Source organism: Tachysurus fulvidraco, chromosome 1 (genome assembly GCF_022655615.1).
Source record: "Tachysurus fulvidraco isolate hzauxx_2018 chromosome 1, HZAU_PFXX_2.0, whole genome shotgun sequence".
NCBI lineage: Eukaryota > Metazoa > Chordata > Actinopteri > Siluriformes > Bagridae > Tachysurus > Tachysurus fulvidraco.
In genome coordinates this window covers 36,239,839-36,256,535 of record NC_062518.1, presented here as the reverse complement: position 1 = coordinate 36,256,535, position 16,697 = coordinate 36,239,839, and the positions used below count along the sequence as shown (strand labels likewise).

At 37.7% G+C, this 16,697-nt stretch overlaps 1 protein-coding gene across 2 annotated transcripts in view; it reads left to right on the top strand.

Moving 5' to 3' along the window:
• Window positions 1-16,697, top strand: part of dnah2 (dynein, axonemal, heavy chain 2) — a 123,524-nt gene that overhangs the window by 36,734 nt on the left and 70,093 nt on the right. For both annotated transcript variants that reach the window (XM_047817847.1, XM_027164959.2), the window contains exons 14-25: window positions 126-272; window positions 1,406-1,562; window positions 4,250-4,489; window positions 4,712-4,900; window positions 6,461-6,608; window positions 7,192-7,384; window positions 10,299-10,499; window positions 10,869-11,025; window positions 11,261-11,435; window positions 13,524-13,687; window positions 14,548-14,709; window positions 15,258-15,361. In XM_047817847.1, the coding sequence (XP_047673803.1) occupies window positions 126-272; window positions 1,406-1,562; window positions 4,250-4,489; window positions 4,712-4,900; window positions 6,461-6,608; window positions 7,192-7,384; window positions 10,299-10,499; window positions 10,869-11,025; window positions 11,261-11,435; window positions 13,524-13,687; window positions 14,548-14,709; window positions 15,258-15,361 (2,037 nt within the window). The remainder of the gene's footprint in view (window positions 1-125; window positions 273-1,405; window positions 1,563-4,249; window positions 4,490-4,711; window positions 4,901-6,460; window positions 6,609-7,191; window positions 7,385-10,298; window positions 10,500-10,868; window positions 11,026-11,260; window positions 11,436-13,523; window positions 13,688-14,547; window positions 14,710-15,257; window positions 15,362-16,697) is intronic.

Here is a 16,697-nt window from a genome sequence, read left to right as displayed (position 1 = left end):
ATAAAGGTTTCTGTGCCCCCGTTCTCTAATATTATGTTTAGTTACCCTAGACAATCTCATTTACCTAAATTCTCGAACATATTGGTTTGTTTTCATGAACTTAACACTCTGTGTTGGTTGTTTAGGAACATACTGAAGATGTTTAACGAGATTCATTACTGGGAACGGTTGAAGTTTGAGATCCCACACTTTGTGTCTTTGATCTGCCAACGCAGAGAGGACCTACATAACTTGAGGGAGAACGTCATACTGCTGGTTAAAGACTACAATAGGTCTGAATAACACTGCATTAATACATAAAGTTTATATACACACTAACATGTGGTGCATAAGAGCCTCCCATATACTCATGAGATCCCACTGTCACTATCACTTACCCAGTTATCTTCTGAATGGACACTGGGTTATAATTAATATCTCAAACTACTTCCTGTTTCAAGATACCGAGTGCTTTCCATAGTTTCAGGTGTGAAACAAAATGCTTCGAGTAGTTGAAGTATACTGGAAAATCTGTATTTAAAAGAAATGTGATATTCACCATTTCATCTTTATTCTATAATTTGTTGAATTTTAAAAAAGAAACTATCATTTGTTAGAAAGGTGATGATGACATTTTACAGCCCCTTTTTACCCATCAAAATGATTTATTGATGACTTCATAATGTCATTTTTAACATATCAGAAAGAGCCATTTTTTGTATTCCCTAAAAGCCCCTGGAAATCAGTACAGTTCTTTTTGGTAGCTCTTGAATGAACCCAGTATATAGAAAGAAAACATTACAATTTGGTTATCAGTAGACTCACTGAGTCTCTTAAGGCTTAAGCCTTAAGACGTCTAAACTATACAGTATGCGTTCTTCCTGATCCAGATGTTCTTATTACTTCAAGGTTATCATGTACATGTGAGGTCTGAAAGTTTCATAAGCTTAAACACTTGCTTTAACAAGAACTGAACATCTCTTCTGTGCTGAAACTACGCACACCCATGTTCCTGACCTTCTCAGTAGTGTATAATAACATCCTACATTGCTCACATAAGCTTTTTAATACCCACACAAACTCACACACACTCACAACCATCACTTCAGGCTCAAGTACCCATTGTAGTTCTGAGAGAGACCCAGTGAATCATCAGCACCGTATTGTCACTACATTCATTGCATTGTGGAGATGCCAGTTGAAAATAAACACTTAAAATGAACAAATTCCAACAAGCATTTCCCTCTGGACTGTATTTGTTTAAAAATTCAATCATTGTTATTAAATATTAAATTATTAGTGTTACTGTGTTTATGAAAGTCTTATATATGCAGACCCCACTGATAATGTGTAAAAAACAATGAATTTAAATAAGCAATGAAATTTCGATGACATTTCTAACATACACATTTTTACACCCTAACAGGTTAATCTCAGCCCTTTCTCCTGACACCATGGGCTTATTTCAGGAGCGTATCAATTTCTTAGATAAGAAGATACAGCCAGGTCTGTCCAAATTGTTGTGGTCCTCTAAGGGAGCAACCATCCTCTTCATCAGTGAATGCAGACTGCATGCCAGCAAGGTCAGTATCCATTAACCCGCTCATCATGACACAAACTGCCTATCACTTTGCAACAAATAGAAACAATCATGTGTGATTTAAATAAAAAAAAATAAGGATTTCTTAAACTCCATATGAACTAAGTATCAATGTCAGGATGGCTCACGTGGCTTAGATGTTATTAGTTCCTTGGCCACTGGGTGTGTGGCTGGCTAGTGATCATTGCATGGTGGTCATCTTTATATAAGCAATAACTATAAATGAATAATGAGATCTAAATAGGACATATATGTACTTAGAAAAATGGTGTATGGAAAGTGCTGGAGGAAAAAGTCTATAAATCTTTTTATGAATCCTCTCCAAAAAGAAGCTCTTCAGAGGCATTCCTGAAATGAGGATTTGGAAAGCAACATGAATTAGAACATGACAAAAGAGTCTTAAGGCACCCATACGAAATGGTAACACAACATTTAACTTTAATGAAGTCTGAAACTATCAGATTCTATTGACAAATAGGTGTGTAGGGAGCACTGGGCAAGCAGCCAGTGAAACCCATCGATGCACAACAATTAGTTTAGAGCGGTAAGGGATCATATTTCTTGGAAAAGGAAGAGGTTGAGGAGGACAGCTTAACCTAGCTATTTTCCAGACCGTGCTGGAGTTTTCACAATGTGTATGTTGTGCCTCCTAGTAGAATTATAGACTACTCAATACAATATAAGATTATTACTAATGACTCATTTAACGTATTTTATCTTCTTTTAATTATATTTTGCCTTAAAATGCTCTTTATTCCATAGATAGTCTGCTGTCACATTTTTAAATATCAGTCGAAGGTTTTGTTTGAATATACTGTATATTTCATGGTCTCCAAATTCTTTCGATATTTGGAAGCTTTAGATTAGAAATTTGTTTCTTAGACCAATGCAAATGATGAGGTCGTTGGAAATTAAATCACTATTGCTGTACATTACGGTTCACTTAACTGTCATCAAATACAGATACAAAATCCATTAAAGACATACAGTGACTAACGTTTTTTCACATAATAAATTCTAAACCAAATCTGCTAAGTAATTAACTACATTAATTAATGTTCATAAGTAAAACTAACACGAAGCACCTCAATTAACAGTTTAAACAAATGCCAGTTGATACGTGCAAACATGTTTTGTTATTTTGCTGAGGTCCATGGTTTGATGCTGTAATGCTAATGCTGTAAATAATGTTGGGTGCCACACAGCTCCAGGGGGGTTTTACACGTTCTAGTCATGTTCATGTCCGTGTGGGTTGGCTATGCTAAATTGCTAATTTGTAGGTGTGAATGAGTGTGTGAATGTGTGTGCATGGTGTATTGTCACGGACCGGCATCCCATCCAGGATGTGTTTACACGCACTGTTACCAGAATAGGCTCCAGATCTGATGTGATTACTGAATGAATGAATGAATGAATGAATGAATGACAGAAATGTTTGTGAATGGAACCATAAATTAAAGCATTACTGTAGAGTTGTTTCCCCAAGCAAGTAGCTTTCATACAGAATGTTGCAGAAACAGCAAAAAGAGTGCCTTTATCACTTTTGGTCACTGCATAATGTCTGTTATTTTATAGTGGTAATGTATTCATTATTATGCAAAAGAAAAGAAAATGGTCAAAAAAAGGCCTTTTATGAACAGTTGTGTTCAAACTTTTGACTGGTAGTATGTGTTAGCAAGGCAGGTGATAAATGCATGCTATGGCTGGCACTTTATTATGCAGCCACTATATTAAGTGGTGATGTATTATGAACTGGCAGTGGCCTGCAGTGATGTGGTAAATACACACAGAGGTAGAGACATGAATGCCTCATCTTGTATAATAAATGCCACTCGGGCACCGCTCAGCATGAAAAACCTCAGCATCTGCAATGAGAGCCAGCCAGCCTTGGTGCAATGCCATCACTATGGCTCTCTTTCCATTTTCCACTCACGGTATTGCTTTTTTTGTGTGTTTGTGTGTTAGTCAGAGGGAAATTAGAAAGAAGATCAAGATCATGTCAGATTCAATATCAGTCATTGGTTGGGACAGTGTAAGGTGCATAGTGTCCAAACATCTGCATGGCATGAAGAGGAAGAGGCTCGGAAACACACACACACACACACACACACACACACACACACACACACACACACACACACACACACACACACACACACACACACACACACACATTTATGCCATCTCTCATCATCAAAGCCTCAAAGCTCATTCGTTGCTACCTTCTTTATCCTATGAAAGCTATGAAGTCCAGATATAGGAGCCTGGATGTGAAGCTCTGAGTGAGAAGGAGATTAGTGTCAGTATGAGAAAGACTCCACTCAGGGGGGGAAAGCCCAGAAACCCCTAGACAGTATTTCTAAACACCACTGCTCCACAGCTTGCATGAGGAGCTGCAGTATTTAGATAATTTAAGGATAAGGCCCGTCTCCTTTGATTTGACTTGTGTATGTGGAGTTTGTGTTTGCTGAGGAATATGATGTGCTTCCTGTGTAGCTCGGTCAGTGATATAAACCAGAAAAAGAGTGCAAATAAATCTTGTAGGAAAAATCTCGTTGTGAATTCCAATGTGGATTTCTATATTCATTTACTCTTTCTTACACTATTTGCTGTATATGATTTCTCGCCTCATCTCTTCTTGCCTGCTCTGTCTGTCTGTTCTGTCTACAGGTACAGTTGCTAATTGATGAGTATAAGGCTGCACAATTGGCCATCTCTCAGCGCTGCACTGAGATCAGTGAGCTGCTGCTGGTGCATTTAGATGGCAAGACGGTGTACAAAGATCTGGAGTTCGAGCAGGTCCAAAAGGAACATCAGCAGAGCCAGCTGCGCCGGGTGATTTCTGCACACCAAGATATCATTGACATCATGAACAGAATCTACGAGACCTTTCGCAACGATGGGCCAAAGGTGTGTGTGGGTTTGTGCTTTCAGTCAGACAGCTTTTTTTTCTGTTTGTTTTATTTGTATGTGGGTGATTTTGCACATTTATGTATTTTCAGGTGGGTATAAGTGCATTAAGAACAGGCGCTTGACTCCACCAGCTTGTATGTGTGTAAATGTGTGCATGTCAGCTAGCAGATGCTAAGATGTAAGTATGTATGTATTTGTGTGGTGTGTGTATGTTTTCAGGTGCAGCAACACTGGGTGACATACACTGAGAAGATGGATCTTATGGTGGTGGAGGCTTTGCGTCTGAACATTAAGAGCTCCTTACAGACACTTTCGAAAGCAATCAATGGAGACAACAAGATGTCCCCTAACCCTCTATTCAGAGTACAGGTGGTTTTGATACAAGATGCATCTGATTCTACTGTGCAGGTACCAAAAACAAAACATGCACACAAGTACACACATACATACACACACACAAATACACTGCACACCTCTTTTTTATTGCACACTTTTGAAGGAAATGTACAGATTAACATAAAAATGACATTAAAAAGAAATAAAAGATAATAGTATTTTACTTTACTCGAGTAGATGCTTCAATTATGATGTAGAATCATATAACATGGTCATCTTTGTCCACAGAATTCATTCTGTGCCTTAATAAATACATTATGTTCACTTATTTCATTATTCACTACATTCTCGAAGTTCATTCTGTGTGAAAAGATTTATTTTCTAGCCGCAAAGGTCATTTAATATCATTTATTAGTGTGTGTTGTTTATGTTCTGTAAAGCTGCTTTGAGACAATGTCTATTGTAAAAAGCGCTATACAAATAAACTTGAATTGAATTGAATTTAATTAATTTTTTTCTGTCACAAAATTTGCTTGTGAGTCATGAAAGTTAGTTTAGTCATTAAGAAATCATTAAGTGGAAAATCTCAGTTAAGAATATGTGCAGTTAAGTCGCGAAAGAAAATGACATTTGCAAAGTACGTTTTTTTAGTATACTGTAGTATTGAAATGAGCTTTGGAGACAAATATGCGAGCAGGATAGTTTCACGAAGGGTCATGATAAAAATGTCAGCACACCTATAAGGAAAAAATTATTTTCTCATTTAATCTTAAAAGAATTCTTTTATTATTATGCTGGACCCTGCACTCACCTGGTAATAGATACGTGGGATATACTGATACTGATATACTAGCTGACTCATTTACTTACTTATACACAATGATATGCTAAAAATACAGTAGGTGGGATGTATTTGTGCTTAAGATTGCAAACTGATGTAAACACTTGCTCATATTACATGCCATATTTCCTAGCCACACTAACAAATATAGATAATGTTATTTTAAACAGTGCCCAGGGTCATCATGCAAAGCCCGAGGGGAAAAACAAACACACAAAACCCCACTGCTTTCTTTTTTATAAAAGGTGAATCTTTGTCTCATACATGCGATCTGCTGGTCATAGACTCAGAGCTATGGATTACCATGAAAATAAACCCAGAGCATATAGGCCCTGATATATTACAATGAAAGACAAGCTTGCTGCTCTTCCATGCAGCATGGCCAATATTTCATCACTAACTATAACATACAACAACACGAGCTCCAATGTCAAAATCTATGTATTTATCTTTTAGGAGTAGATTAGTATATGTAGTCAAATGCATGTGTAAAATATTGTGCAAATAATCCTCTGTCAGCAAAAAGTGGGAAAAAGCAGAGTGAGCAAGACAGTGGGAGTTTAACTTGGACCGTGCTATACTGACATTATTCTAGGGTCAGTAATTTGTTTTAGGTAGAGTTGACATGGGAGTGCCTGAGGCAAATTGTTCACAGTGCCTCAGGGAAATAATAATCATGCAGGACAAGGCCATTGGCTCACTTAAGATGGTGCATTAAGTAAATGTGTGTGTGTGTGTTTGTGTGTGTGTGTGTGTGTGTGTGTGTGTTTGTGTGTGTGTGTCACCTCCAGGTGGGCTTTTCCCCCACTACACAGAAGCTGTCTAAGATAGTAAACAGTATCAGCTCTCAGCTCTTGGACACTGTCTCAGACTTCAGACGGCTGCCTGACCTCTGCACACAAACGCGCTCCCAGAGAAAACCTGTCCACAGCATAATTGGTACATCCTCTGTTTCTTTACATTCCATACATCCTGCTCAGTCCTTAATTCATTCTGTTCTTGTGCTTGCAAAGACTCTCCTGTTCCTCATCCACCCCTTCCTCTTAAATCTTAGCTTCTGGCCCGAACATCTAGTTGGACTAGTTGTGCATTACTTCATTTCCTTTACCCTGTGTTTCTCAGTCCCACTTTCACCTACATTAGTCCTCTGTTTCTTGGCTTCTACTATACTCTTGTGTCTCTCTTCTTTTTAATTGTGTGCACTACACTTTACCAGGCTCTCTGCACTAAAACTCTTATTAGGATGGACCTTACATGTAATTGCTGTCATTGTAGCACATGAAGCTTGATGATGTTATGTAAGGGTTTGTTCACACTTTCATTTGCACTGAGACTTCAGTATGTGTATGTGTGAACTGGTCTGGTTCCTGTGTACAGACTCTAATATTTGGACCCAGTGTAAAAACTGTCTTAATATTAAACAGGTGCGGTGAGTGGGAATGCAAAGTCACATTTGGTGTGATGCTTTTATTCAAATGAGGTTATTTTAACAGTGTGTTATTTTCTCTTTCTGTCTCTACAGAGCAGGATGAAGAGATATGTAAGATTAAATCTGCAATAGCTGCAGGTATGTTGGTTAATGCCACTCACCTGAAGGCCTACCTGACAACCTGGGACAAGTATCGTGAGATCTGGGAGGTCAAGAAGGACCCCTTCATTCGCCGATATGAGCGCCTTAACCCTTCTGTGCCAACTTTCGATGCTGACATAGCTAGGTGCTTCTCTCTGTCTCTCACACCCTCAAACCATTGTTGCTTGCTTGTTATTACCTTGTTATTAGCACAAGTTTATATTATTCTTATACTGTACAAAGAGTTCTGTTTAAGGTTCTTTATTATTCTGCATTCCCCTGGACTTGTAGCTTGCTACTTGTAGTGTTTTACTAAATTTCCTAGTTTGGTCAGACTTTGCAGCTATGCAAAATGAAAGCCTGTGTGTCAACAACATAAAAGCTTAGATAAACAGAAACCTCCTTCCTCTAAATAATGATATAACACAAAACAACGGGTGCTGAGTCTGTCTACAGTAGATTGTTGATATGCATTAGAGCTTGATGCGTTTCTGTAAAACCAAGAGCTTGGAGTAATCCTAGATGTGAGTCTATTCTTTGAAAGTCAACACCTTTAAAACTGCTCATCATAGCCAAACTAAGAAATATGCTTGCTCTACATGACGCTGAGAAACTGGCTCATGCTTTCCGAAACTAGTTTGGAATGTCGTAACATATTGCCATCTGTTTGCTTCTGTATGGAAACTGCAGCTTGTTCAGAATGCAGCAGCTTGTGTCATTATCAGGAAATGCAATTCATTGCACATTACCCATGTGTTATTCAAGCTACACTCTGGCTGCCTGCAAAGTTCTTCATTGACTACAAAGTCCTGCTTGTGGTGTCTAAAGCTCTGAATAGTCTGCCATTAGTCCACAAGATTTGTCATCACAGACTTTGTTTCATCTCGTGTTCTTTGTGTTTTTTAAAAAGGAAACTTCCTTCAAGTTTAATTCGGTGTGTGTATATGTTTATATTTTCGGCGAATAGAACCTGCCGAGACGCAGTGATCAGGTTCATGAGTCCTACCCACAGTGCTACTACATAGAAGTCATTTATTATAATCAAAATGTAATCAAAGTTTTAATTACTCACTACATTATTTGCTCCATTTGTAATGTGTGTTACAAATATTTAAGTGTACGTCAACCGAACTGGCCTATAGATTTTTTATCTTCACACCCTTGTATGCAGATCATTGCCACATCAGCGCTGTGTGTGTATGTGTGTACTCTAAGTTTGTAGGCACACGAGTGAGCTCAGCACATCAATAAGGTGTGTGCATGTTTACGTGTTGTGAAGCACAAGCTTAATGAGCATGCTCAGACATTAATTACCTTCTGCAATCAGGTCTACGTTGTCTTCACTGATCTAGTTCTTTGCCCTTTAAAAGTAATCGATGTTATGAAAAATTGGACTCGGGGCTCCTTCACTCTGATGTTTGTCTTCTTACAAGTCAAACACCGTGTCATTTTTTATGGACGTGCTGATATATTGGACAACAATCAGTATTGATAAAGAAAGTAAAGAAGAAACCAGCCTAGAGTTTCATGTCAAGAAATTACTGAGGGTTAGACTTCTACATATGTGTTCCTAATTTGATAATTAATAAATAAATAAATAAATAAATAAATAAATAAATAAATAAATAAATAAATAAATAATTTCTACCAATTATTTATTGTTTTTTTTTTTGTTTTTTTTTTTGTGTGACATTTCTCAGTTGTTGTTCTCTGTGGCATATACTGCACTGTATAGGTACTACTGCAGCATTATGCTATGCCCTTTATAGTTCACATATATAGAGAATAGAAATTCATCTGGGATTAGACTGTGTTGAAGGGGTTTTATGAAAATATATTTCTGTTTGAAGATAAGACAAAGATCTTGAAGGATAAAAAATGTAGAATCAAGTAAACAGTACTGTGGGTAAATAAATAACAGAAACAGAATAACAGAAGATCGTGATGAAATAGTTCCTCTCAACAATTTGATGTTCATTTGATGTTCATATAGAGCAGTATCAAATTTAATTACAGGGTTATGTAAGAAAAATATAATATAAAACTGCATTAATCCTTATTCAGATCATGTCTAAGAAAAAAAAAGTCATGTTCTGTCACTTGTGTTAAACCTGAGTCAAAAGGATGTTATCTGTGACAAAGGGAACAGGTTTGTTTAATTCACACTTAAAATAGCTCTTTGTGCTTGTCTTTTCCACACAAAAATGCTCATTTATCTGAGGACCTTGTACATGTTTTGTTTTAGCAGGCCAGCTTAAAAGAGTAACACACACAGACAGTGCTGTTAATGAAAATAACGCAGCACAACATCCTAACGGAGTGCCACTACATCCCCGAAGTGCAGTGCAGTCTGGAGTGTGTTATTCTACTTATACCACAGAGATTTCCAATGTTCCAATGTTTTATTTATTACCATATGAAATGTCACACATTTTAACAGTGTATAGTTAAAGTGTACTAATATAAACTAATACTGTGCAGCATTTGATTATGACAAAAATAGTTCCTGTTCTCACTTACATTCTTTCTCTCTCTCTCTCTCTCTCTCTCTCTCTCTCTCTCTCTCTCTCTCTCTCTCTCTTTCTAATAAACAAACAAACACACAAATAAATAAATTTCCAGTCCTAATAAACTTCACAAAGCACCATGACTGTTACAAAATGCTTACAATGCAGACTAAATAAATGTTATATAAATGTCTTCTAACAAATAAGTCCCAAATTCAGTTATCATCCATTTGACTTTGTTAACATGTTTTTAAATCCATTTATTATGTTTCAGATTATGTTGTCTATCTGCTGTACAAGTCCTTGTGTATGAGCTGTTACTATAGAAACAATGTTAATATAAACATATCGTTCATATTATAGTGTCTGAGTCTGGCTGTTTTAGAAAAGTAACGCGTTTTCTGATCAATCAGAATTAAGCATTCTGTGAAATAATATTAATAGACATATAAAACGCAAATTGCGCATGAGGTTCTATCTGGTTTAAGGCTGTGCTATAAACATCGTCTTTTTCTAAACATTTATGCAATTCCTTACTCTTTCTTTGTACAGGTACTCAGAGGTGGCGAATAACGTGCAGAAGGAGGAAACAGTGCTGAATGTGCAGTTTGTGTTGCTGGACTGCTCCCCACTGAAGTTCTCTCTGGTGCAGCATTGTAATGAGTGGCAGGACAAATTTACTCAGCTACTCAGTTTAATGGCTAGCACCAGACTCAAAGAGCTGCACCATTACCTGCATGACAGTGCACAAAGGTATTAGATACTCTATTGAGTAGGTTTTATAGAAATCCCGAACATGCTCCAAAGACAGCAATTCATTTTGATTAATGCAGGATAAGTATTATGAAGAAATTAAGACACTTAAGTGACATAGAAGTGATAACCCTGATTGATATATACAGTATATATATATATATATATGTATTATATATTATGTATATATATGTATTTTTGTAGTGTATATATATATATATATATATATATATATATATATATATATATATATATATACTACAAAAATACAAATACAAATCATTATCTAAGGGCAATAATAACTAATTACATATATTAAAGTATGTTTGTGTGTGTGCGTGTGCGTGTGTGTGTGCGCGTGTGTGCCAGGCTCTCTCGGACTCCTCAGACTCTGGATGAGCTCGTTGAGAGCCTGAAGCTGCTAGACACTCTACAAGGGGATGTAAGTAAGACAGAGAGCCAGATACCTCCCATCCAAGAACAGTTTGCCATCCTGGAGAAATATGAGGTCACAGTGGAAAGTGATGTGAGTGTCACATACAGAAATAATGACAACACACTTTCATGTATTTTCAGCAAGTCTATCACTGTGGATGACCTTAGTAATCACTCTTGGTATTCAATTCATTACCTCTTTTTTTAACCTCATCATCTCTGTTTTGCCATTACTCTCTCTCTCTCTCTCTCTCTCTCTCTCTCTCTCTCTCTCTCGCTCTCTCTCTCTCTGTCTCTCTCATTTTCTTTTCTATATCTCTCTGCAGATTCAACAGATGCTAGAGGCTCTAAATGGCAAGTGGGTGTGGTTTCAGCAGGTGTTGATTGACAGCAATGCCACGTTGAATAAAAACAAGGAAAAGTTCAAGAGTGGTCTGCTCCTTTCTGCTGAGGAGTTCAATAAGAAGACACAGTCTGTCATTCTTGAGTTTACCAACACAGGTACTGTAATATATATGCACACACACAAGTTTACGGTCAAAAATAGGATGTGGCAAAGAAAAAGAAGAATCAACAGTCTGCTTTGATATAAATCCTTACTACAATACCTGTGATTTACTGATATTTCTATTTGCACCTCTGCAAACACAATTTAGGATTTACAGTTATGTATTGTGGCATAATTGATTGCAGTATGAATATTATATTCAGAGGCCTCATGCTAATCTTCTTATCCAGCACTTTAAAAGTGTCCATTGTGTGGCCAGATGAGAGACGGGCATGTTGTTGTGGTTATGTGTACTATGCTGAGACAGGCACGTAGAGCAGGTTGGTAGTCAGCTCTGACCAAAGCCTCCTACGGAGTGCCCTATATCTCTGCAGGCCTCCACAGCTCTTGGTCACCTCTCTACATGAGCCCATGCAAGGACGCCTTGCTATCACAGCACTCATGATGGGGGGCTGAACAGTGTGAGCAGAGCAGGCTACAGCCTTTCACCCACCTGCAAAGCAAAAAAGAGTTCTCTAGAGCCAATTAAGCATGGTGTAATTCCTCACACTTTCCCCCCACACACTTTTTCTCTTTCTCCCTCTATTCGATTTGTGATTCTCATTTGGTTTCTCCTTTCCACTGCTCCCTCTCTTGCTCTCTCTCTCTCTGAATGCTGTATGATGTTTTGCTCCCTCATCACACATTCTGAGTGCTTTTTTCCCCATCTCCTCAGTCCACCTCCTATTGTTTATCTCCTGTTTATTCTCCACATCTATTAAAATGAGATTGAAAAGTTCCCCCTTTCCCCCCACTCATGTTCAGTGCTACTTTTCCTTAGGACTAACAACAAAGTCATACTGTGACAAAGAGTATCAAAGAGGACAAAGCGCTTGTCCTACATTTCTTCGTTCTTTTCTTATTATCCATTTCCTTCACACCCCAACCTTCTGCTCTCCTGATTCCATTTTTTCTTTGTTTGTACATGATTGCAGTTAACTATGTGAAGTCTGTTTCTTTTTACTGCTCTTTTCTATGTTCTCCATGCTTTTACTTTTGTTTTGAAGTTGTTTTGTCTGTCTTACCCCTGATGAAGTTTAAGTTTTAGAAACAAGCATGAGAAAATATCCACATAGCTTAAGCAAACAACATCAATGTGGGTGAACGTTGCCATTCACCCACATTATTTCCCACAACTCCTTTTTTTTTTTTTTTTTCCATAAACGAATGGCAGCTGCAACTTGTTGAGGATGGTGGGATTGTTTGGATTGTTCGGGAAAACAATGGCTGACTCCAGCAGGTTAATGAGGCCAGGAAGCAGCTTTGTGCCCAGTGAAATTAGTATTCCAGACATAACCAGTGTTTCAAATAAAAAAAATATCAGCCACTTTAGCCAGTACTCACTGCACAATCCTGTCAAGGTGCCGCCCCCATCCAATCTCATCTAGATTTCTTTATAGATTAACCTGTATCATTTCCTACTTAGCGGCTGAGGATGGTAAACATATTCTTAAGCCAATAATATACAGTGCATGATGGAAAAAGATGAACATTTTCCATGACAGCCTGCAATGCATTCTACTAATTCATTGTCTTATTATGCTTGTGAGGATGGTCTATTGACACAATTATTAATGCAGCTATAATACTAGGCATACACCAAAATCTAACCCTAACCTTAATTTTAGTAACAGCAAATAATTTGGCACTCCTTTTTTTATTATAATGTAATGGGGAAAAGCCAGATGTCCCCTCAAGCTGGTCAGATTTTTTTTTATTCCTGTAAGGACATTTTGATACACACACACACACACACACACACACACACACACACACACACACACACACACACACACACACACACACACACACACACACACCTTAGATGTACTCATTTTGTCTTTTTACAGAGGCCTTTGTGTTATCCCTTGTTCTAGAAACTAGGAAAATATGTTTACCCTTTATTTCCTCATAGCCTTTTATAGCATGTTTATACATCCAAAAATGTTTTTTTTTTATGTTAATTAATTGTGTGTGTGTGTGTGTGTGTGTGTGTGTGTGTGTGTGTGTGTGTGTGTGTGTGTGTGTGTGTGTGTATCTAGGTCCATTTAGCAGTATTGTAAGCTCAGGAGAAGCCCTTGAGTATATCTCGTTACTGAAAGCCCAGCTGGAGTCTCTGAAAGAAGAAGAAAGCACAATACGAAATGGCCTCGGTGTCTTTATGATTGATCAACCCCCTTCTGAAGACATACTGAGCCTGGAGAATGTGTGTATTAATTGCTTTTACTAACTTACTCATGTACTCGTTACTGCATAATACACACTTGAACCTTCCACTTTATAATGCTTTAAGAAAGTACTAGATTCCTGCAAACAATGCCACTATGTTTAAGACTCATGCATGTGTAACAATAGGAAACGCTGTAAACCAAATATGTCTTTGAAAATAACGAAATGAAATGTTTTAAACTATTAAAAATGCCTATAAAGGGCAGTATACGGCACAAAACTCAACATTCACTGTGACAGCCCTTTGTCTTTAAAATGCATCAGTAGGCTCAGGTACAATCTGTGCAGTTTTATATGGAAATTGGCTGGTAAGTTTTTTCTTAGTGTCTTGGAGAATCTGTAGCCATTCTTCTGGAGACTTTGATTGTCACACTTGCTGCTGTTTTTGCAGGTAAACCATGATAGCAAGTGTTCATTTCATGTGTGAAAAGTGGCCTATTACATAATGTTACCTTCTTTACTGACATACAAGCATTTCTCTGAAACAATTCAGTTTTGTTTGGAAAAGTTCCGTTTGGAAATATAAAATGTTTTTCACTGACCAGAAAAGTCACAAAATAAAGAAAATGAATATTACAATAATGCTTTGTAATGGCTCAATGACAGTAAGTAGTAAGTAGGAATCCTGTACGCTTTAGTTTGGTCATAGCATGAAAATTTAGTTCGGCATGTTCTATTGTTTGTTCTTGATATTCCTGGTAGAACTGAAACTTTGTAAGAATATTAGTGTGATTTTATTTCTGTGTGTGTGTGTGTGTGTGTGTGTGTGTGTGTGTGTGTGTGTGTGTGTGTGTGTGTGTGTGTGTGTGTGTGTGTGTGTGTGTTTTATGCATGTAGGATCTAGATTATCTGCAGCAGGTGTGGGGGATTGCTCAACAATGGGAAACTCATTGGAATGAATGGAAGTCTGAACAATTCGCCACTCTACAGACAGAAAACATGGAAATCACGGCTCAAACCATGTTTAAGAAACTCCACAAGCTCAGTAGAGACCTTAAGGCAAGAATTCATTCATTTACAAAAATCTTATTTTACAAAACTCTGCATTCAACTGCATAGTCAATTCAGTTCAGTTCTACTTAGACTTACTGTACGGTTTAGGCACATATGCCGTCTTCCCTACTGTACAACTACCACACGCACACAAACACATCACACATTTCCTACAGCAATTGGGCCAAAGTGCTTTTAAGCTCTCTCCCCTTATACACACTCCACACTCTGTCTAACTCTTGATATATACGTGCTTTTGTTTAGCTAATTATCCTCTGAAGCTAATTTAGTTTCACTTCTCAGTAACTTCGATGTCATTAGACTGTCATTAGCTTTAAGCAGATTAGAAACACCTGCATGATTGAGGCCCCCTGGGTGCACTTTTCAACTGACTGGGGATCAGTGGATCATGGTGCATTGCTCAGCTCTTAATGATTTAGCCTGCAGTAGGATAGTAATGATTAAAGTGTCTACAGAGAGACTGATGGTGATGTGTGAGTTGGGTTTTGATGTACTGTTTTATAGTAGAGTTCACTGTTGATGTGTCATTGTAGGACAAACAATGGGACATAGTGGATTTCTCCAAGAACAGGATTGAGCAATTCAAAAGAACCATTCCGCTGATCTTAGACCTGAAAAATCCAGCCATGAGAGATAGGTGAGTCTTGCACATGAAGCATCCTGGCACTCACATACCCCTAGGGTTGTCAGAACAAATTCCACAGTTTAAATATTCCATTTTTTCAAATTGTTTAATTATTGGAAGGGAGAGAATTCCTTTTCGAATGTTATGGATCTTAATCACGTGAGGTAAGATCATTCCATCACATATTTCCTAAATCTTTTGGTCACATTTACAGTCGGGTTAAATATATCAATGTATGGTGTATTAGTAAGCTCAGGTCTTAAACAATTAAGTATTAAGTACTGTATGTTGACAATTTAACCTTCCCAATATGTTCATGATGCTCTTGTCCTAAGATCTACAGTGGCCTGAAGCAAAGTGTCTATAAAATAAGACAGATCCAAACACAAAGATGCATTCTGAACCAAAACCGTATTTCTCAGCCACTTTATACACCTGAACTGTGTCTAAAACTTAAAATTTTATCATGGCTTTACTTATCTTCCAGATTATGTGCAGGGTTTTTTAAACAAAAATAGCACCTTTATGTGCTTTGTCAGGCATGACATAGATTCTACAATGGCATTATTTTATACCCCATGTAGGAAGCAAATTTAGTCAACAGGAAGACATTCAGGATTTTGTTTCTAACGAATTAGGAACCATAAATGTTTAATAGTTTACAAATTACATAGCAGATGAATATACAATGAAACCCTGCTGCTAATTCCTGTTATGCCTGTAAGTCTTAATGTGATTTTAAAGGAATTTAATCACTATAATACACAGTAAGGTGACAGCATTATCACCTTGAGTGGCTGCCTATCAGCCACTTATCCTTACTAATGTGCCTTCACATAAGTTCTACTTCAGCCATGTTGCTTGCTGTGTGTGCAGAAATCCATTTTTAGTCCATCTATGTAACTGGCTCTCGAAGCTTCTTATCAGTGGTCAGTTAAATGGTTAAGGCCTTGGTGGAGTGAGCTGCACCGAATCACTTCACCCCTCCCTCTGGTAGTAATGGTTCCTACTCTTCTCCATATGAGCCCATGTCACTTCGGCTCCATACCTGTGAAGACAAAACGAAACATTTTTCCATGAACACATTTATCTATTTTTTGCTTGGACATTGTCATACTTCCTGTTGGTTCTCAGATTGGCAGTGGCATTCCCAAAACAACGCCTCAGCCAGCCCAAACAGGCCTGTTTTGACAGCCCCAACAGAGACAGCCAAGACAGGCACAGATCTCTTCTGATAGCAGGCAGCTAATAACCACTGATGTAACACTCTGCAAGATGCTTCCTAATATTCCCCGGTAGCCTAGTGTGCACACAGGGGAAATGTGTGATTGTTGTGGAGTTATAAAAA